The sequence below is a fragment of the Oxyura jamaicensis genome, chromosome 9 (assembly GCF_011077185.1).
Source record: "Oxyura jamaicensis isolate SHBP4307 breed ruddy duck chromosome 9, BPBGC_Ojam_1.0, whole genome shotgun sequence".
In the NCBI taxonomy this organism is placed as follows: Eukaryota; Metazoa; Chordata; class Aves; order Anseriformes; family Anatidae; genus Oxyura; species Oxyura jamaicensis.
This window is the reverse complement of record NC_048901.1, coordinates 10,005,599-10,027,803: the sequence shown is the minus strand read 5'-3', so window position 1 is coordinate 10,027,803 and position 22,205 is coordinate 10,005,599. Positions and strand designations below refer to the sequence as shown.

Sequence of the window (22,205 nt, the reverse complement as noted above, 5' to 3'; positions counted from 1 at the left end):
CTGTCCGCGCTGACATCCCCTCTCCTGTGCCTCGTGCTGCCGTGGTCACCCGCACCAGAGGTGGGCTGGAGAAGGGCATTCCCCTTGCAGCGGGAGCGGGATGAGGAGGGGAGATGCTGGTTTCGGGATATCAAGCCCCAGCGACTTCTACTGTGCAGCCAAAATGTCTCACCTCACCTGCTGCACCTCTGTGCCACTGCATCTGAAGTGCCCACCTCCGCTCATCTCCCCTCAAGGAGATTACCGAGAACAGAGGCTGTTCACACCAGTAACGTCTCTGCTGACAGACGTTCATTTGTAGATTCGTATTGACCAGAGCAGCGCGGCATTGATTGTTCTGTCTGCTTTATGTCCCGGCCACCGCCAGTGACATTGCCAGCGCGGAGGGGCTGCAGCTCCGGGAGGGCCGGCGGGCAGCCGCAGCTCCCTGGCCTCCAGCCCCACAGGGCTGAACTTTAACCACCTCATATAGGATTAATTTTCCTACTGTCTGTTTGAACTAGCTGACAATTTTCATTCAGTGAGAAAGTATCTACTTAAAATGTTTTCCAGGTAAACTGTTTCTACTGACGAGCATTGGTGCGTGCAGGAGCGTCCCAGGCTCTGCCCACTTGTCACACATCTGACCTAGGTGAGTGTGAGCTGAGACTGTACGTTACCCAGCGCGGTGAGGGCTCTGTGGCACACGGTGCAGGCTGGCTCTAGCCCATCCTCAATTTTTGGGCCCTGATTCTACTAAAATGTGCGTGTCTGGCTGCAGACCCATGCTCTCTGCAGAGGAGGGATGCTTGCTTTCTGTGCTGAGGATGTTTGGTTTCAGCCCTGCGAGTACCCCTGGTCTCACATGCAGTTGCAGAATTGTTAGATGTCTTTAATTAAGTCAGTGAACTCTGCCAGTGCAGCAGATGCCTCCATTAACTGCTCAGCCACAGGCATTTTGCAAAACAGTAAAGAATAGGAGTGCACCAAAGGAGAGAATTGCTTCAGCTTTGATCTGTGTCCCCTGCAGCACAGGGCCTTCAAAGAGGCAGAAAGCTCCCCGTGCTCAGAAGCACCGTCTTGCAGCACGCAGGCGAATTGGATGGGGTGCCTGAGTCTCATCAGAAACACCTACTCCCACTTCTCTGACCTGCAGTTCACCTTCCTTGACAGAATTTCGTTTTAACAGAAAGTAATCTTGCAGCCCAAGCTCGGGGTGAGAGCAGCTCTGGAGGTGAAGCAGTGGTGGTGAAGGAGGGCTTCATGCCAGCAGCAGGAGAGGCAGTTCTTGCGCCTGGGGTCTCGCGGGAGCTGAGCTGCATTTCCTGTTTGCTGCTGGCAGGCTCCAGGGAACAAGAATTTTTAGGACGTTTTTTGCAAACCAGCAGGACAGTGCCAAAGAAACACCTGGTTTTGCAATCAGTTTTTCCTCCGCTTGCAAACAGCTGTGCAAGGCCCTGAATGTTTGCTGAATTCAGTGGGATTTCAGCAAAACAAGGGCAGCCTAGCTTTGAGGAGTGATTCAGAAAATTCACTTTCCAGTGCCATTAACCCTGGAGGCACTGAAGATCAGCTGGCCCGTGAAGCACTGTAGCAGTGCCCAGAGACTAGAAAGGCTCAAAGCTCCCAGCCAGGCGCAGCGGGGCACCCGACTCCAGCCAGGTTCAGCTGAGTTTGATGGCCCCATCCCTGAGGCATGGCCTGAACCTCCCTGCCACCCTCAGCCAGCTCCGGTTTTGACCCAGCAGGCATGATCAGCCCTAGAAGGACGGCAGCGGAAACATTTTGTGACGCTCCCACAGGAGGGGCAGCAGCCCAAAGGTGCTGGGTGTACCACGGGGAGCGTCGGAGCCCTCCCACTCTGGTGTCCTCAGGGAGGAGAGGGCTCTGCTCAGCAAGCCAGGGATCGTACTCACAGACCATGGCCAAAGTCCCCGAGCAAGTCTATGCCCAGTGACTGACCCATATTCCCCGTTGTTTCCCCGTAAACCACACACCTGGCACAGCGATACGCGTGCAGCTCGGTGGTTCTTAAGCTCATTCTGTTGGCACAATGCAGAGGCTTTGCTCTGCACATCTTCAGCGCTGGGACACCTCTGGGATCTGCCCCAAGGACAGACCTGAAGGAGCCGTGTCCGAGTGTTTTGGAGGACGCAGACAAATGAGTGACGGGGAGCTGGTGGGCACTGCGCACAGTTAGGTGGCTGCGAAGGACGGCTTGACTTCCCTTCGAACAGAACGCTGACTTCAGCTCTGCTAGTACTGACCAGGGGGGCAATCAAAGCACAATTAAAGTTCAGGCTTGATGGGGAAACAAGCCCACTGCTACACTTAGGAAGCCAAATATTACGCTGTTAAAGGTAACACCCACCTCCAGCTTCAGCATGGGGTGTGCTTGTCAGAGGTAACGGCGCGCGTTCGCACCTTCGTTAACCGAAATCGTACTACCGGTCGTTTCACAAAATGGACGGCGAAGTTTATCGGCATCTAAAGAATCACGGCATGCGCAGGCAGGAACACTTCTGGCTGCCTGGGAGCACGGAGCGTGGGGAAGGAACCCTGGAGCACCCAACCCCAACCCAACCCCAACCCAACCCCAAATCAGCCCCAACCCAACCCCAACCCAACCCCAGCCGTGCCTGCCCCGGTCAGAGCCGTCGGGGCGGGGCGGCACGGGGGCTGCCCCGGGGCCGGGGGGGACGAGAGGGGACCGGGGGGGGGCAGAGGGACACCGGGGACACATCGGGGACGCCCCGGGGACAGCGGGTGGCGGCGGGGCGGGGCGGGGCGGAGCCGTCGGGGCTGGGGCTGGGGCCGGGCCCTGCCCGCGGCGCTGCCCCCGTGGCGCGGGCGGTCCCCGCTGCGGCTCGGCGCCTCCTGCTCCTCCTGCTGCTGCCGTGCGGCTGCTCCCCTCCTCTTCCTCCTCCTCCTCCTCCTCCTCCTCCTCCTCCTCCTCCTGGCCGCTGCGGCGCGGGGGCTGCGGGCGGAGCGGCGGCGCCATGAGCGGGGCGGCGGCGAAGAGCGAGAAGCTGGACGAGGCTCAGGCGCTGGCCCGCAGCTGCGCGGGCAGACCCGACTTCCAGCCCTGCGACGGGCTCTCGCTCTGCGCCACGCACAGCCACGGCCGCTGCTTCCGCCTGCACTGGTGCTGCCACCTGGGATGGTGCCACTGTGAGTGAGCGAGCCCGCGGCCCCAAAACGGCCCCGCAGCGGTCCCGGGGTGGGGGGGTGAGGGGAGCGGCTCCGAGCTGCCGGGGGTTTGCCGTCCTGTCCCGTCCTGTCCCGCCCCGTCCGGTCCCATCTTGTCCCGTCCCGTCCCGTCCCCTCCTGTCCCGTCCCATCCCCTCCCCTCCTGTCCCGTCCCATCCCCTCCTGTCCCATCCCATCCCGTCCTCTCCTGTCCCTTCCCATCCCACATCCCGTCCCGTCCCATCCCATCCCCTCCCATCCCATCCCCTCCTGTCCCTTCTCATCCCACATCCCATCCCCTCCCATCCCCTCCCCTGGGTCTCTTCCCAAGGAGCTGTGCCAGCAGCCGGGGGGCTGCCCAGAGGCCTGCTGCAGGCAGCCCCATGCCGCGGCCCCACTGCTGGTGCTGAAGCATCAGGGAAAGCCTCTGCACGCTGCTTCGTCCCCTGGGGCTGACCTTGTGGCTGGGGGCTTCCTTCCCATTCCCACGCTTTGTGATCCTACTTGCAGGAATGCGTGACTTAAAATGCTCTGAGTAGAGGAGTAACCCCTGCAGGATACCGCAGATAGTTACTGCCTCAGAACGCAGTGCTGAGCCAACTCTGTCGGAAAGGTGCCCGGCAACTTTAATGTCTGCCTTGGAGATACCGATGTGGGTAATCATGGCTGGGGTGGCCAAAGACAGCTCAATTAATCACATATACCCCTGACGAGCAGGCTTTCCAAACAGCGTGTCTGTCTGAGGTCAGAAAATGGTGATGGAGCTAGGGACCTGACTCGTGTTGTGCTGCGGAGATCTTAAAGCCTGGAGGGACGGGGTTACAGCTGAACCTCGGTGTGAGGGCTGCTGGGTGCTGCCGAGGATGTCCCTTGACTCCTGACATCCTGTGCTCCATTTCTGTCACTGCCTTTCTTTGTAATTTACACTCCTACGTGGATTTCCCACTCGTGCGGTTTTTGCAAATTTGGTTTAATTGGAAAAGGGTGTGCCTAAAAAGGCACCTTTTATTTGGACGAGAGCTTGCATTGGAATTGAATGCATGGATGAGGAACGTCCCCCTGATTTGGGGCTCATTTGAAACCAGTTTGGAGCAGTTGTGTTTTGTCAGCACCCTGAAATGAGCGCTGTGTGGTGACAACTGGCTACGTGAGGAGCTGTCCCAGTCGCCTGTTGCGCAGGGCCAGGGATGGCTGACGAGTGGCGTTCCGTCAGTGACACAAAGGCCCTTAAGTTACAACCTAGATGTATTTTTCTTTTCCAGAATTTCTGTGGTTTCAGTTATTTGAGCTCATAAGCACTCCGTAGGACAAGATCAGAGCTCAAAATGGTGTTTGTAAACTGGAGGTGTTGTCGGAAATCAGCAGGGACGGTCCTGGGATGGGGAAGTCAATCGCAGAGCTGGGAACACCTGGAGAAGTGACGTTGCAGAGAAGGATCTGGGGATTAAGATGGATCACAAACCGAATATGCGTCATCAGCAGGAGGCCTTTGTGGTAGAAAATCCAAAAACAGAACCCGAGCCTTCACTTCACTGGGGATGCATTAACAGGAACATTGCAAGCATGCAATTTAATTAGTCTCTTCAGCTCAGTAATGATGAAACCAGACTGATGGGTTTAGTTTTGAGCATTGCACTTCAAAAAAACCTGTAGGAGAACTGGGGAGGTTCTGTAGGAGGTCACAGCGCTCGGTGCAGAAAATAGGATTTACAAGGGGGTGCAAAAGCAAAGCCGTTGCTTGGGCTGTAAAAGCACCGGGGGAGGGAGGGAGATGAGCTTTGCAAAGGATAAAGGGAGCCTTGGAAAGGAAGTTGTGTTCTAGTCCTTCTCCACACAGCCTTGGAAGATAACCAGTTATCACTTACCTGTGGCAAGGGAAGTTTAGGCTCGGTAGTAAAAAACATGTTTTAAACTAGCAAGAGAAACGAAGCAAGGGAACAGAGTGCTTCAGACAGTGAGGAGTCACGTTCACTGGAGGCCTCTAAGGAGGGCTTAGACTGGTGCCTCCTGGAGTGACACAGAGCTGATTCCCTCCTGGAAGGACATCCTGGGATGCCGTCCAACCCTTAGCTTCCCTGTGGCAGTCACGGGAACTAAAAATAACTGTAGCTTTTGTAAGAAGTACAAACCTTTTTCTTAATTTCTCCCTTTACAGCTAAGGAAACTTTCAGATGTGTTTGTCCTACAAAGCTGTCATTCTAAATGAAAGAATGCGCTCCCTTCTTGCCCCCTTGTTTCCTAATGCAAATGTCCGAGCTAAGGATCTCTTTGTATCCCGCTCTTGCAAAATGAGTGGAGTTGGACTTAAAAGGGGGTACGAAGGAGGCCTATAATGGGAGGTGGTATAGAGGTCAGCGATGTAATTAAGCGGTGTTGGAAGTTATCTTCCATAAAGACAGTGCTGTAATACTGCCTTAGGAATCCTCAGACGGCTCTTGAAAGTGCTGCGCTGTGACTCCTAAGAGCTGCGTAGGGGTGCAGGAATCCCAACGTCAATTAAAATGGCCCGTGCAGTATTACTTTCCATCGGTGTCCACGGTCCTGGAGGATGTCAGCTCGGTTGAAGTGCACTTGCACTGAAAAATGACACAAACTCACCACCGCTACAGGCAGTAGATTGCCTCCTCATGTGTATTCAGCATCACATCTGCTTCCTTCAGTGACAGACACAATTCAGCGTTGCTGAGCCACTTGGCTATTGAAGTAATAATTGAGAAAGAACCTAGTCTGAATTCCCCAAAGCCATTTTTGGTGGCGAGCTCTGAAGTAAGCAGTCCTTTAAGCTTTCTCTTTACCTCTGATGTTTCCCTGTCTGTAAAATGGCAATCGTAGCTGGCAGGTGGGATCGCAGAGACTGGTCGGTCTGCCCAAACATCTCTAAAAACCTCAGGTGCTGTGTCTGTGGCTTCTGTGCCTGAGCCTGGCAGTTTATTTCAGGTCATTGTCACTGTTTGGTGCTTGGTGGGGAGCAGGTTTCTGGGTGAGGGGGGAGCTGGCTCGCTAGTGGGCCAAATAAAACCTCTGTAAGCTGCTGGAGTGGGAGCACAGAGGGTGCAACGAGGGGCCCTGGAGGATGAGAGCACCTTGTAGCTGGCTGCAGCACGCATTGCGATGCCCTCCTCGCTGGGGCCATGCAACAGGGAGGAAACTGCTGCCCAAGGAGGATTTTTTTTTGGTTTAAAAAATGTCTGTCCCACGCTTGTCCTGTTACACGCTTCTGCTTGCACCTTTCAGCCTGTGCACGTTCCCCTTGCCAGGGAGACTCCCCCTGCTCCCCTTCCTCTGTCCCTCTGGCAGCCCTGTGAGATTTTGTTCATTAGCAGCAGGGTGAGAGCCTTGAATCGTTCCGTCAACAACACAACGACACACAACAGAGGCAGGTCTGCAGCAAGGTGCTCGCCTTCCTTTCCTCGCCTCTGGGTTTCCACTGCAGGTCTGATTTGTGCTGATGCTGTCTGCGATGCCCATCAGTGTGTTGCTGCCTGCACGGTGGTTCCTGCCTGCACGGTGTCGCTGCTTCTGTCAGACGGGGGCAGGAGCTGGGGGTTATCTCCGTCCTGACAGCTGGACTTCGGCTGTGGTTTCTCGTCTCGCTTCCTAAAAACTAGCTCATCAGAGAAGGCATCGCACTCGGTATGATTTCAGGATTGGCTTTGTTCCTAGACGGTGCAGATAGGGCATTCTGTTGTAACTCCTTTGCAAGGGTTTATTTTCTGTCTGAACGTTTTGCAGTACGGTAAACGCCTTGCAAAACTCAGTACGCCGTGTTGCAGTTATCAAAAATCCGTCACGAATAACGCTTCCACAACACTCATTTCACAGCAGTCCTATCAACAGACAGGAACTGCTACCATATATTAGTCTCTCTGTGGCTTATTATTTTACCCAGGTTCAGCATCCAAAAAGCAGACTTTTATTACTTAAAGCCTCTTGCATATCTTACACTGAAAAATTGATGCAGCAAATAAATTTTGTGTTCTGCCGCTTCTCCAGATCCAGCTGTTCTCGCCGGCTCCAGGAAAGCAAACAGAGCACGGCTGAGAGCCGTGAGCCTCCTTTGGGTGGTCAGAAAGGAAAAACAGTCGCTAGGCTCAGACCTCTGAACAGATTGTGGGGGCAGTGTAGGTTTTTTAGAGGTACAAATGCTCCATGGTGCGCCTCACGTCCTTACAGGACCGCTGTGCCCCGAGCCGCATCCTGGCCTGGCGGGGTCTGCATCAGGTCAGGCAGCTTGGCAAGAAACCCCATCGTTCCTCGGCCAACAGGAGGAGATGGGCTTACGTGGCAGGTGGCATGCCAAGAAGGGCATATGTTTTCCGTGTGCTTCAGGGGGAAGGGCTCCTCTGATTTTGGCCGTGCCAGCGCACACTGCGGGGACGAAGAACCCAAGCGTACTTAAATTGCGTGCCTGGCTGCCCACGGTGACGGGGAGGCCAGGAGTTCTTGCTCTCAGAGCTGGCTGCATCGCTTCCTCATTGCCTGCTCGTGGGCACGTGGGGGTCCCATGGGGCAGACAAGCCGGCCGTGGCTTTGGGTCTGTGTGCGGTCGCTCTTGCAGGGCCTGGGCAGCCCGAGGTGATGGTTGGTCTCCCACAGCTGCTGCCATGGAGCGAAGCCAGTCAGTACACTCGCTGCACCTGGGAGCACTCTGAGCTTTGCTTCTGACAGCCTTCGCTACTTGACACACCAGTGTTTTTACTTTATAACATCCTTAGCTAAAAACATTAATTTTCCACCCCGCAAAACCAGTGAGATCTCTGTGTCGTGGCCAGCCTCAATTTTCCTCTCCAGGGCGGCAGCTGCGGCTGCGTGTCACGGAGCATCTCCCACCGCTCCGGGCAGCGGGCACGTCCCGGCCCCGCGTGCTGGTCCTCTGCCCCGCTCTGCAGCACACAGGCAGCTGGCTGCTACACACCAAGTGTACACACCAAGTGCTATTTCCACGGTGTCTCCCCCACCTCTGGAGTGACAGCAGCCGTCAGCAGGGCTCCGACAATCTTTGAAACCCGTGCAATTATTCAGACCCCAGCCTGCCTGTGAGAACTGTAAGCAGGGAATCAGCAAGGCAGCCTTTGTTTCCTGTAACAGAGCACTGGTAAGTGAGCTAAAGTGTCTATTGAAGGTTTTCAAGTGCACTGTGACAGAGCTTGCAGGTTTAAAGAGAATTGCCTCTGCCTGCCAGCCAGCTTCTGTTGATCTCTCCACATTTGGGAAGCTGCTACAACCCCGGGGCGCTCTGTAGCACTGCATGTGCTGCAGACCTCCAAAAGACCTGCTTTTCTTCTGCTGGGTTTTCTTTGTGGTGGTTTTGGTGGCTCTTGCGGGCAGCAGGGTGACGGCGCCTCGAGTACCTGGAGGTGGGCTCTCCTCCAGCAGGCGGCGTGGGGCTGGCCTGTCCCGGCCGGACACCACCAGGGGCGGCTTCAATCTCCAGCAGTGCTGTTCCACAGGACAAAACCACGTCCTGAGGACTGACTTGGTGGGTAAATGTGGAAAAGGAGTTGTAACATGGTTATGTTTTAAGTTGTGAGGCTGAATACGGGGGGTAGCTCGCACTTTTTAGCTGTGGAAGAGCTCTGCCTAAGGAGAACTGGAGCTGCTGGGCCTGGAACTCGGGGCCGCGTGTTCTCTGAGAAATGGCTCGTCTTGGTGGGAGGGTGATTACAAAGCCTAGAAGAAATACCCGTTTTTCTTTTGTGTTTGCTGTGAAAAGGATTTGAACATCCGTCCGGTGTAAGTCTGTGTATCTGGACAAAATGCTTGCGCACGAGCAAGGTGCTGTGCTGAGCACCAGGCAGGGCTCGCCGAAAGGCGCATTTGTCAGCGTGTACCGGGGAAACACGCTTAACGAGCGTTTGCTGCCTGTGGCTGTGCAGCATCTCCTCACCTGTATTCTGAAGACTTATGATATTCTGGCTTCATTTCGCTGAGCTGTACCCAAGGAAGAAAGGAATGTCAGCTCCGTGCATTCTGACGTGTAACTCTAAGGGTAAGCGGCGCTCTGCCGGTTTTCACGGGTGCACCTTTCTGGCCCTGGATTGCGTGTTGTTGCTGTGGTTTTAGCTATAATCCCCAAATCGCAGCATGAATAGACTGTTGATGCTGTGTCTCGGGGAGAGAACCCAAACGTGTAGATTTCATCAAACCCCGTGGAAACATCAGCGCCTTTGAAAGAACCTGCTGGCATTCATTTTGAAATCCTTGCTGTGATGCACAGTTATGTCTAGAGACGTGCCTGCTCCTTTTTTATTATCATCATCATTACCAACAGAAACCCTTAACAGGAGCAGACCATGAGAAAAGCTTTGAATTCAAGTTACGTGCTCTAAGCACATCTTGCAGGACTAATTCTGTGCCTCATACAGGATCGAATAGAAATTGTTGCACTTCTCCCTCCAGAAGTCCTGACAAAAAGGAGCCTTGTGTAGCAAAGTGCTTTCTGCTAGCCAAAACCTCCTGGTTGCCATGCATGACAATGAGGCTGTGTTTCATAATCTGTCTGTCCATCTGAGGAGCATGACTCACAAAAAATTATGTCTGCTTGCCCAAAACTCCGTGAGCTGCTGCAAAAAGCTGCTGAGAGCTGTGGATAAAGGAGACCTCTCTTCCGTAACTGCTTGAAGGGTTAACCTGCTGTTTTCAGGAAGCTTGAAATGAGGAGGCAGCGGCTGTCTTATTCCAGAAGCAAGCAGTTTGGAGGGAGAATTCATTGATGTTGTGCCCCGTCAGCTGGCGCGCTTGGCTGTGAATTCAGGATGTTCCTGAAAGGGTTTGTGATGAAGGCTGAGCCTCTGCTCCTGCTCCGAGGTCTTCGTTCTGGGAAAAAGCTCCAGGCACTTTTCTCACTGCGGAGTAACAGCTCACAGATGAAATGTGTGCTGGAGCTCCAGTGCCCCTGGCAAACGTGCGGCTTCCTTCCTGGACTCTGCAAGCGAGGAAGTCGATTTTCCTGTTTGATTCTGTAAGCATATTTAATTTGGGTGCCTAAATGCAAAAGTGTACAGCTCCGGTGCCCTCTAACGTGTTACCTTTACTCTTTTGTGGTTGCTGATGGACGTTTCACGTGCCTTCACGGCAGCCTGTGGTCATATCCTCACATTGCCCTATGCCTGAATCATGAGATTGTCATCTTCGTGATTCCTGTCCTGCAGGTCTGCAGAGCCGAGCGTGTGCTCAGGTTTGCTGGGAGCACTGACGAGTGCTTTCAGGTGCTTGGCACAGGACCCCGAGTCTCTTGGTGGCACCTGGGTGCTCATCAGGAGCACATTCTGCCTCTGCGTGTGGTGATGAAGCCAGCAGAGCCGGGCTCATACAGAACGGGCATCTTGGGGTGTTTTTATGCAGTGCCTCGCAATTTACCCAAAGCTGCCTTTACACCTCGTGAGTCACTTCAAGCCTTGTTAACTTCGTTCTGCACATTGCTAAGTCTATACGGGGAATTCTTGTCTCTGTAAAGGACAAGATCCAAAATGCTTCACTCACGTTCTGAGATGCTCCAAGTGAGAGCTGTGACAGTGTGGGCTTAGCCGTCGGTGGATGGCATCAGCCTGGAGTAATGCAGAAAGCTGGGTGGTGGTAGCTTGGCTTCCAGGTAGTCTGTCTGTCTCCGTGCATATAAAGTGACGCTGTTTCAGTGTGCTGTGGTTTTTACTCCAGCACCTGTGTGAATGTGTCTGTCCATGAGATACGGAGCATGTTTTCAGAATGCCCTGCGTTCTCCCAGAAGCAGTTTTTGTGTAGTGCCTGATCACAGAATTCAAGAAGTGCAGTTGCTGCAACTGAGAGATGTTTTTGCCAGTAGTTCAGTACATTCACACAGATGGAGGTCAGAGACCTGCTGGAAAAGTGAAGTCTGATTGCTTGGCAACTGCACCTTGTTTTTAAGATACTCATACTTTAATTTAAGCAACGTAACAGTTGGAATTTATATATAACCTGTGTTGTAAAACAGTTTCAACAAGAGCAAGCATTTGTATTCCTGTTCTCACTGATGGCTGCAGAGCTCGAGAGCCCACACGCGTGCTGGCAGAAGCGCTGCTTTACTTGGCTGCTCGCACCCGGCCCCGCAGCGGTTTCCCCGCGGCGTGGTCACAGCAGCTCTGCTGCCTGCCCTCACACACGATGCCCACGCCAGAGCACACCTGCGGCCATCTCAGGCAGGGTGCTCGGCTGCTCCGTGCTTCTCGTTGGGTGGCTGCCAGCAATGGTGGGATTTTGGTGCCTTTGTAGACTTGGAGCTGTATTCACTCCGGGAGTGCTGCTTGTCCCTGCTGAGAGGCTCGGACACTGCCAGCTCACACTGGTGGGCTCTTGCAGCCCTCTGGCGTGAGGAGACCCCTTTTTCTTTGCTTTTCCTGCCCTCTGCCTCTAGACCCCAGTGCTCCCCGCTGGTGTGTGTGCTGTGGGAACACGGTGCTCCTGGTATTCGATGAGGGCGACGCTTCCACCTCTCCGCTGACGCTTCCACCTCTCCGCTGGCGTTCCTGCCCTGCCGCAGCAGCGAGGGCCCAGCCGGCTCCCCTGCGCTGCCCGGCTGCCATGGCACGGTGGGACACTGTGTGACCTGCTGGCACTCCTCCTCCTCTGTTACCTGGTGCTTCATATCCTCCTGCAGAGCATCGCTGGATCTCAAACCCCTCTGAGGGAGGGCTCAGCACCAACACCCGTGCGCCTCAGCTCTGGTGGCATGTTTGGGGTGTAAGTAGGGAGAGTAGGTCGTTAAATACTTCAGAAATAGGTTTTGTAGAGCCTTGTAACAGAAATGCAAAGATTGGGATGGGTGAAGTATGAATGGAAACGTGTGCAGGTCACGAGAAGCACCAACAGAATGGGGTCAGAAGGCTGGTATCGGTAGTAGGGCCGCGCTCCCCAGCCACAAAGCTGATGAACGTGCTGTTTGTCGAGCCCAGAAGGCCGGCGCTCTGCCGGGCCCTGGCACAGATGACTTGTCAGCAGGAGACACCAGGAAGGCAGCAGCACAGGTACAGCACAGCGCATATGCCGTTGTTTCTCCTGTCAGCCCACCAGGAAAAGGGACTGTGGCCGTAACGGCGCATCTATGCCAAGCGGCAGCTATTCCGAGCTCAGAGGAACAGCCTCCTGCCTCAGCTCTGCCATGGGGACAGAGCGCCTGGCCCTTTGGAGAGGACCTGTCCTTCAAGGACCATCGAGCTGTTCTGCTTGTTTAAGAATTCGCAGGAAAGTGTTCCCATCTGGTACAGGAGACCACGGGCGCACCACCTGCGGGGTGTGCTCTGCCCCTGGAGGGCAGGTACCTGTCTCCCTGCTGCCTGCGATTCCTCCGTAGCAGGACGTGCCTTCGCTCTTCGTAGGTAGCTCCTGACACCAAGCTGTGGTTATGCTTCTCTGTTACCATATCAGCACGCTGGCTGTCTGCATGGAAGTGATGGGATGCTGAATCTTGAGCAGATGGTACACAGGGATGGTTTTGTAAAATAAATATTTAACACTAAGGCATTTTTTGCTATTTTCTGTACTGAATTTAACAAATACCTAGCATAAGTTGGGGGATAACATTTTTCAGGGAAGTGCAAAACGTGGCTGCTCTCGCAGAGCAGCTGTGCGAAGGGATGGTGGAAGGCCAGTACTGGGTTCAGCGCTCAGATCGTGACTGCCAGTGCTGGGCTGCTGTGCTCGCGGCCAGCTGCGCTCGTGCAGGTAACGAGAGGCACTGCGGCGCTTCGTGCCTGGGATGTCGTGTCTGTGTCCTCCTAAGCCGCCGTGTGCCGGGCTGTGGTTAGCAGAACCTGTGATGAGCGCAGCCCTTGCTGCATTGCTTCTGGGCCTCACACATGTGCCTTGTTGTGTTCCCTTGTAACGGGCAGTAAGCAAATGTGGCCCCGTTATGAGGGCTGGTAGCTGCACGAAGCATTTCTAAGTCCTCCAATGTTGCTTCTTCCTTAAGGCCGGTAAATCCGTACAAGAAACGAGAGGAAAGAGCAGGGATGGCAGTACGAAGCTCCGGGTCTGTTTGCGTTTGAGTTACTTGCTATCAGTGGAAGTGTGCAGAAAACCCTGAAAGACTCACAGCATGGGAGATCATGATCCTTTTTTGTATTTAAAATGAACCAAGACAAAAGGGCATTAAAGTACATGTTACGAGGAAGAAAAACTTTCTTATTTTTCCTCTTCCTTAGATTTCTGTGAAAAGCTTACGGCTCATCAAGTCAAGGGCTGTCACAGCTGTCTCTCACTATACAGCAATCAGAGGGAACACCTCTCCTTCACAGGGGAAGAAAATTGGCAACTGTATGAGATCACTGCTGGGGAGCCACTGAAGAAATAGCGCCAGGCTGGTTCCTTCCTGTGCTTGGCTGAGATAGGGAGCGGGACAGACGTGTCAGTGCTCTGGTGCAGCTGTGTCTGGGAGAAAAGGCTGCTTGTGCTGCTGCTTGGGGGATACACGGCTGCGAGGGCAGAGCCTGCTAATGCTGCCCGGTGTACTCACAGGCTGCCACGGGCCTGCTGCGTGACCTCTTCCACGGTGGTGCTGGGGTCACCGGTGTTCCCTTGGGGTGCTGGGGTCACCGGTGTTCCTCTGCAGAGTTGGCCTGTGTCTTCCGCGCTCCCTGACTGTGCCTGCCGTCTCCGCCAGAAGGACTGGCAGCACGTTGCATGCTCTGTTTGCGTTTGCCGCAGTAGAAATTTGTTTGAACAATCTTTGTATGCTTTGCAAATTTGCTTGGAAGAAGTGCAGGGCAAGAGTATCGCTTGTGTTAAGGCGTTCCCTATCTTTACATACGAGGAGGCTTCAATGTAGACAAGCATTTTAGTCGTGCTTCATTGCAGCCACCGACGGCACGGTTCAGCTCTGCTTGAGCTGGTACTGTAAAGCTGACAGTGCCTCAGTGTCCTGAAATCTTCTCCCATGGTGGCTTATTCCCTCGCTCACGTTCCTGACACGTGCCATGGTGTTAGGTGAGATACGATGGTGGCAGTGCCGCATGTGACACGAGCGAGCCTCCAGGCTGACTTTACAACCAAGGCTCGCTGACGCCGTTACGCCGGTGTAGTAGCGTCAAGCAGAAGCCACCAGAACCCAACCAGCCGCTCTCCGCTGCGGACCCGTGGTGGGCAGCTGCCCCGCGTGGTGGGGCGAGTTGGTGAACTGGCAGGTGGAGAAATCTTTGTCCAAGCAGCTGCAAGAGAAAGCACACATATGAAAAAAAAAGCCTTTGTTTTGGTTAAAATATGTCTAAACATCTTGCATGCAAACAGCTGTTTGCTACACCATAGGTATCGCTGATTTAGATGTGTAAAACCCACAACAGAAGGTCCAGAACCATCTTTTATCATCTTTCTGAAGTGTGGTACGTTTCATGTTGCTGTTTACTAGGACAAGTCCTTTGAGGTAGTATTTTGAGAGGGTGAGGACAGGGGCTTTGTTATGAGAAACCCCCACTGCTGGAAGGTGAAGTTTTAATTTCTTTTTTACCATGCCAAGCACATCGGTGTCAGAGGTAAACTAGAATGCTGGGACGAAGCGAAGTGGAGAATTAAGTGTTTAAGCAGCACCTCTGCTTATTTCATGGTTAAGTTATTTTGTATTAGCCACGGAAATTACTGCTGTGTCTGTTCGGTAAAGATGCATGCCGACTGCTCAATTAGCAAAAAAACAGAAAGAAATGACCTCATGGCTTACTTCTAAAAGCTTTTATTTATTTTTTATATTCAGGAGACACCATAATACAGCTTCCAATCAATCAACCGCATAGCTCTGGTAATCAATACCACAAAGAGACTTTATGTACATGGAAGTCTGTCTACTTTGCAGGGATAAAATGTTTCCCAAGTGGGACGAGTTTGTTTGCTTGAGCTCTGCCTCACACCGGTGCTTGCAGCTCCGCTGGCCTCTGCCATAACCAGCTCCTGCTGGCCTCTGGGGGTTAATTCTCTGGGGGATTTGGCTTTTAGGCTTTCACAAGGGTTAGCTGAATAATGAAGCAATGGAAAAACAATCACTCCTTGCAGTTGTGCACAACCTGCTGGCGTTGTGTGATTAGCAGTAGACAAAGAGGCGCAGTGTTTATGCAGAGCTGTGCAGGGTGAGCCTGGAGCCGCAGGAAGCCGAGGTGCTGGTGCAGGCTCTCGGCGGTGGCAAACAGCGAAGCGCAGCCGGCGTACCTGCTTCCCAGGGCTCCCAGCCGTCTTGCATTTCGTATCATCCATCGACATACCGCTGTCGTGGATAGCTGAGACTTACCATGAAAACAATCCTGGCACTCCTGGCTTCATGCATTTCGTCTTCAACACCTGGGACACAAACCTGGTGATGTTTCCTGTAGCCCTTGTGCCACGCTGGGGAATGCAGAGCCAGAGCCGCAGCGTTTGCTCTGCAGCAGCCTTACAGTGCTCAAGGTCTTCGCAAACCTCTGCAACTGCAGCAAGCTGCTTGTCACAGAACTTGAGTTTGCTTTTTTTTTTTGGACAAAAACCCTCGCGTGCACCACGTGCGGTATTTTTCCTTCACTGAAATGCTGTCTTCTGCGTAGGCAGGAGCAGCAACTGACCCAGGAAACAACTCGCGATGCGGTGTCTGGTCTGGCATCTGTATTTGTGCAAAACACTGTAATTTACAGGAACATTCATCAGCAGAGCTCAATTCAGAGTTCTCCAACTGACTTGGTGGAAATAAAGCTGCAATAAATTACGTGCTGGAGCATTAAAAGGAGCGTGTCAGAATAGCTGCTCGAAATACTATTTTATCATGGATTTTTGCCAGCTGCTTAAAGTCAGCAGAAATGTTTCTGCTTATTCCAGGGGGGCTCTTACCAGACCACGATGTATTATAAAAGAAGGTGGGACTTGTGCTTTGGGGGTAATTTGCTGTGAAAAAAAAAAAGACACTGCTGCCAATCCTGCAAGCTGTAGTGGGTGGGCGATCTTATTTTTAAATTTCTGCATAAATTTTTCATAGCATCCACATCATGGTTGATGCATTTGCATGCATTATGTAGGGTAGGGAGCTATAAGCGATGCTATTACCGCAGCCCTGACCGCGATCCACACTGACAGCTCCAGCTGTGAGTACCAGCACCTTTTAACAGCGGTAACTGATCACGTTCATAAAAGAGAGGCTTCATCTAAAATAAACAGGCTTGGCCCTAAAATTCGCTGGAACTTAATAACAAATTCATAACAGAATCCTAAAGAAATGCAGAAAATCAGTTTATGTGGAAGATTTTCTTTTTCCCATTAGGTGATTTCTGCCTTTCCCTGGCAGCACTTGTCCTTGGACCATGAAGAAACGTTTCCAGCCAAGGTCAGGTCACACAAATGGGTTTGAAATCCTCTGCTAACAGACTAGCTGCAGCTTTCTTCTACCCTGAAATTAGTGCCAGCGTGGCAGTTTTGAAGCACGCGGCAGATCGCCCCGTGCTGTTGTGAAGCTCCGACAGGCAGCCGCGCGCCCAGCAGCACCTCGGCTCCCCTGACCTCTCCTCCCCCGTCGTCCTGCCTGTGCTTTTCTGCCTGGCTTCGAACAGAGCCGAAGCGTGACCACAGCCAGGGCCCTGCATTGCCACACACGTGGTCAGGTCTCTGTTTTCCAAAACCCAGCAGAGGCTTCAGCTGTAAGCCCTGCCCGGGGGGTTGAAGTGCTGCAGTTACCAGACACCAGCTTGGCCGGGAAAATCCAAATCTCTGCTTCTGTGACAAACGGTGAGGGACAGCACAGGGTGTGCACGTGTATCCTCCGCCTAACACGGTTTGTCAGCGAGCTTCTTCCTTGACCATCTTCCTTAAAGGAAAAAAGAGTAAAATTGGGTGAATCTTTGATTTCCTTTAATGCCATACTTGTGACCTTCCGTGGCTTAAGTGTGCTGCTTTTCCTCCCCCAGCCCCTCTGGCAGCACACGGCAGCTGCATTGAGTGGACAGTCAGAGCCTTGCACAGAAACCCTTATTCTTCATCCCACTGAGATCTTTACTGGTGCTGTCTGGACACTTGAAGTAGAATTTGTGCAAAAGAAGAGTTGAGACTTCTTTTATCCAGTTGTGTGTCTTACCCTTGGCTGTCAGTGGAAGGGAACAGGAGCCCATGCAGAAGCGGCCCAAATACCTGCCTCAGTACAGCCTCGTGGTTTCGGGTGAGGGTTCGCTGGTCCCACATAGGCCGCGTTTCAGTTTCTGTGAGCTGAACTTGTTGGCCACCAATGCAGCCAGCAGCGTGCTCGGCAGTCAGTTCGTTGGGTCGCTTTGCAAGACAGGAGCACGTTTAACATTCGCTAATTTGCAAGAAAGATCTCCTGAGCACAGCGGCGGGCAGGAAGTGCAGGCTGCTGCGGGGTGGGGAGGGCACGGCCTGCCCGGCCGCCCCAGTGCCGCTGTGCTGCACGGGGACTGAGAAGGGCCCAGGAGACCGCGGCCCCAACAGCTGCCAGAACAGCAATGTCCGTGCTGCTGCTGGCTCTGGAGGAGAAAGTGCTCCGTTCTGCCTGGGCTGATGCCTTCAGTGCTTTGGTGCTTGCCCTGAAGTCCTCTGAGACACAGCGAGCTTAGACCACGCTATGTTGAAAAGACGGCAAGAGGAGAGGACAGCCATGTGTTTCCTATCTGCCATCCAGCCACAAGCAAGTAGGAGAAAAAAAAAATACCGTTTTATTCTCACTGAGCTTTTCCAGCAGCTCTGTTAACAATTATCATTCCGCAGATCCTAGGAGAAAACTGCTTGATGAGGTATTCAAGCGAAGCTGGTCAAATCTATTCACAAAATGTTCTCTTCCCCGGCCCACTTACTGCAGTGCTCTCGCTGCTTTCTGCCTGGCTGGTGGCTGTTCCCTCTGGCTGCATGACAAGGGGGGGGTTCTTTTCAGCATGGTTGGTGCTCATTGCTCTGAGCCCACTTTCTGCCACGCTGGCCATGCATTGTGCCTCTCCCACGCCCCAGTGCTCTCTGGGGTCTTTCCTCCGACACCAAGGGTTTGGGAGCCCCAGCCCCGGAGCACAGCCTGCTTTCAGGGAGGCTGTCCCCCTTCCAGGACCAACAGGCACAGCAGGGTGAGAAGAGCCTTCTCCAGTGCTCGAGGTTTCCCCTGGTGACGTACTGGAGCCCAGCTGGCAGAACACAGCTTGTGTGTGGGCCCCGGCTCGCTGGGGCTGGCAGAGTGACAGCTACAGCCAGGAGCTGGGATCCTATTGCCCATCCCAGTGCCACGCTGGCTGGGAGCTTGCTGCAGTCTGCGCTGGTCGTGTGTCTGGGAAGGGTTCCCAGGCTGAGGATTGGCTTCCTTACCAGGCAGGCACAGCAGAGCGAGCAATTCCGCGGGGCAGAGGAAAGCCCTCCTCTCCTGTCCCCTCTTCGCCTGGTGCAGGCTGTGCTCAGCTGCCCTGAGCAGAAGCACAGCCACCGCTCTGAATTTCCAAGGCGAGAGGTAATGCAGGAGGAAAGGCTGCACTACCCCCAATAGAAACGTGTGGGGCATCGCCTTGGCCCAGCACAGCCAGGCCCTCACTGCGGTGACACTTGGTGCCTTTCTGCTCCTTACCCAGAGAGCTTCGAGCATCAGAGCAGCCCCTCACTGCTTTGATACTTCCTTGGCCTTTATAAAGGAGTATTTGCGATATTCGTAACTCCTGCATCAAAACTTTTCTGAGAGTCCCACTACTTGCAAGTCTTCTGGAAATGTGTGCTTTCATAGTGTATGAACCCCCCTGGGAGGCATGAATCTTGCAGAGGCTTCATGCAAATAAAATGCAGCATTTTACAGCCTTGGCGTAGCCTCAGGTTTCTCAGTTTTCCCTAACAAAGTACTGATTTTCTGCTCTCTTATTTATTTCTTTTAGTAGAGAATTTCAGTTGTGCTCTTCAGTTCACACTTGGTTCAGCTCTATATAGCCAACATAATCCTATTTTTCTTATTATTTAACCAGATAATCAACATGTCAAAGGCAGTTCTATGGCATGGGAATTCCCGCCTTAAAATTCCAGTTGCGATCATGTGTGAATGCTCTGGTTTGTAACACAGAAAATCACACGCTAGCACTCAGGAAGAAAGAACATGGAAACGCGCACAAGGAGACTCATGGTTAAGTGTAATAAGATGTTAAATGTAGATCATTGTAGCAAAGACGTCTGGTGGAACCGCTCTGCGTTTGGTGGGGGGGAGAAAAGGCGTCTTCTGAGCGTCTGTGCAATTTTCTCTCCCCTAGAAAGGGGCGCAGGCAGAGCTGCTGCCTGCCCCACTTCTCAGCCGTGGAGTTGGGTCCCTGGAGGCAATTTTGTTGAGTTAGTGACTTCCTACAGACGTCTTGGGAGCAACGAGAGGGAGAGCAGCAGGAGCAGGGCCAGAGAAGCTGTGCTTAGTACAATATTAAGCATCAGAGACCTTGCACCAGGAGAGAACTAAAAAACACCCTGATGCCGCTAAAACAGCAGCTGCTGACTGCGAGGAGCTGCAGGTTATTACTAACTGCCAAAGGCAGGCAGCACCTGACCAGCTTCTTGCTAACTTAAAGCCTTTACATGCCGCTTTTCTGCCTTCCCCACAGGTAAATACGTCTATCAGCCCATGACACCTGTGGAGCAGCTTCCCAGCACCGAGATCCCCGTTCGCCCTCGGGAGTCCACGAACACGATCCAGATTGCCGTTTCGCTCACCGAGCACTTCCTGAAGTTTGCGCCCGTCTTCCAGCCCCCTCTGCCCCCCGCCTCCCCGCAGTTCTGCACGATCGCAGACCTCTTCATTGACAATTACCGTGTGAAATGCATCAACGGGAAGATGTGCTACGTGCAGAGGCAGCCTCCCCCCGCGCCCCACAAGACAAAGGCCGAGGAAGTCTCTGTCCGCAATGCCTTAATCACAAAAGAGAGCAATACACCAAAAACAGATCACTGCTCGTCCCCTTCCAGCTCGGAGGACTCCGGGATCAACGCGGTGGGGGTTCACTACATGGAGTCGTGCGATGAGGACACAGAGGGGGTGGCCGAGCTAAGTTCAGAAGAAGATTACAGCCCGGATAGCAGCTGGGAGCCAGATGAATGCCCACTCTTGTCACCCTCACAGTGTGAAATGGAAGTGATTGAGACTATAGAAACCACTGTGTGATCCGACGAGGTGGTACCAGACCAGTCCAGTTCCCACTCAGTAATGTTGCTTTTGTAGTATTTATATTTTGTTTTGTTTTTCCTGACAATCCCTTTTTTCCAGTGCACTCGGTATTTCAGATCCCTCTTGGGAGCGCGGCCGCGGGACTTGCATATAGGTGAACGAGCAGCAGCCTGAGCAATTTTAACGTGTTCTCAGCCTGATCAGACCTCCCATGCCTGCACATAAGGTAGCGATAAATCCTAAGACTCTTATCGCTGAAAAAGGCCTTTTTCTTGGTCTGGGTTACATCCTATGTTACTTCTCATATGAGGACGTGCCACTCGAGATGTTTTCAGCTGTCAGAATGTTTGCAGTGGGCCTCCAAAGCACAGAGGGTGAGCTGGTGCAGCACGCCTGTGAGCAGCAAAACCAAGTTGTCCTTATGCTTTCTTATAAATGATGCGAGGTGCAGCGACAAGAGGCTCGTTCTGCCTCTGTCTGGCCTCCCGCAGTGCCCGTCCTTTTCTCTAAGTGTTGGTGCGACCCTCCCCGAACGCGTTGGCACCCCTCTTCCAGTGGGCTGGTATGGCAGGCTAGAGAACGCACAAAGTGCCTCCAACTTTTCTCCAGGCTATGCACCGAGCATCTGCTGAGTTAGGTCAGGCTCTGAAATCTCCTGAAAAGGCAAGTGTTGCTCCTGAGGCCAAGCAGTTGCCCGGATCCCTTCTCTGCGTGGATGTCTGGAAGGGGATCTAGCTTTTACAGCTCAGCAGGAGGGGGAGCAGGCAGGGAGGAGGCGCGGCAGTCTAACCAATACCATTCCAGACCGGGGTGTAAAACGACAGGTGAAGGGAAGCGACTACCTCCAAACACACAAATCCACCCTCAGCTTTGCCTGCTGCTTCCTCCCATGCTGTTGGTGCCGGACACGCGCACTCAGGACCAAAAGGCCTCAGGGCCTGCATTTGCCTGAAGAAAAACAAAGTTTAAAACACAAAATCCTTCAGCCACACCACTGTGTTGGCAGAGTGCGGGGACAGCACGGAGGTGCCCGTGAGGTGGCCCAGGCACACGTAGCACATGTGCTGTCCAGATGCAGCCACGGCCATTCATGCTGAGCGAGGAGGCTTCGGCTCACTCTCCTCTGCACCCAGCTCAAGAGCAGGTTTTTAAGTTTTGCTCGCACAGCTGGTGAGAAGGAGCTGTGCTGCTGGTGGTTTTGTTTCAGCCCTCCGTAACGGAACAGAAATACCTTTCTCAGAAGATTTCAGTCAGCTTGAATCAGTTGGAGTCAGTAATAACTGTTTTCAACAGCATTACTGGATTTCTTTGTGTACTTGCTGTTTACGTTTCAAAAGTCATCGGTGAATATCAGGCTGTATAAACGTGTACAGTTTAGTGATTGATACTAGATTATAGTCCGTGTTATAGGATGGCTCATCTCTCACTGTATCCTGACAATGTATTACTAATTTTATACACTTTGTAATCAGTATCTTTAGAAAACGTTTAGGCAACAGTGTGTGTATGTGCACATGCGCGTGCTAGGAGTTTACCATAAATGGTTATCAAGTAATACTGTACTTTTTAGACTAACACTTTCAGACAAAAAATAATAGGTTTTATAGTTTTGATGAATTATATAAAAAAAAGTGCAATGCTTGTTAAATGAGGAAGTCGGGCCATTGCATGAACAGATACATTCTCACAAGGCACTTAAGTACCCTGTTGTTGTTTTGAGGGCATTTAAACGAAGGCTGTAGTAAAACTAAGTAAGGTTTTATGTATTTTTTGAGGGCGGGATTATCTTTCTTGGTTAACTAAGGTTTCTAACAATGTTTTAGTGTCTTTTGACCATTCAGGCACATCTCGTAAGGGTAGAAGAAAGCATTATGTATAAGCCTACAGCATTTACTCATATTTAATCTTTCAATTGTAATCTGAGTGGAGAGCTGCAGACACTCGCTCTGGAGCCTGGTCTGCCTCAGCC

At 52.7% G+C, this 22,205-nt stretch overlaps 1 protein-coding gene and 1 long non-coding RNA gene across 2 annotated transcripts; both read left to right on the top strand.

Moving 5' to 3' along the window:
• Nucleotides 1-2,815: 2,815 nt before the first annotated feature.
• Nucleotides 2,816-21,998, top strand: C9H3orf70 (chromosome 9 C3orf70 homolog). Its single transcript, XM_035334513.1, has 2 exons — nt 2,816-3,150; nt 19,677-21,998. The coding sequence occupies exons 1-2, from the start codon at nt 2,979-2,981 to the stop codon at nt 20,231-20,233; spliced, it is 729 nt and encodes a 242-aa protein (XP_035190404.1). The 5' UTR covers nt 2,816-2,978; the 3' UTR covers nt 20,234-21,998.
• Nucleotides 14,238-16,018, top strand: LOC118171411. Its single transcript, XR_004753193.1, has 2 exons — nt 14,238-15,260; nt 15,299-16,018. It is a non-coding gene; the product is annotated as an uncharacterized LOC118171411 (long non-coding RNA).
• Nucleotides 21,999-22,205: the final 207 nt, after the last annotated feature.

Excerpts from the sequence above, each read along its gene's own strand:
- C9H3orf70 (XM_035334513.1), top strand. The coding sequence starts at position 2,979 with ATGAGCGGGGCGGCGGCGAAGAGCGAGAAGCTGGACGAGGCTCAGGCG. Across the intron at positions 3,151-19,676 it reads CCACCTGGGATGGTGCCACT|GTAAATACGTCTATCAGCCC; the intron begins GTGAGTGAGCGA and ends CCTTCCCCACAG.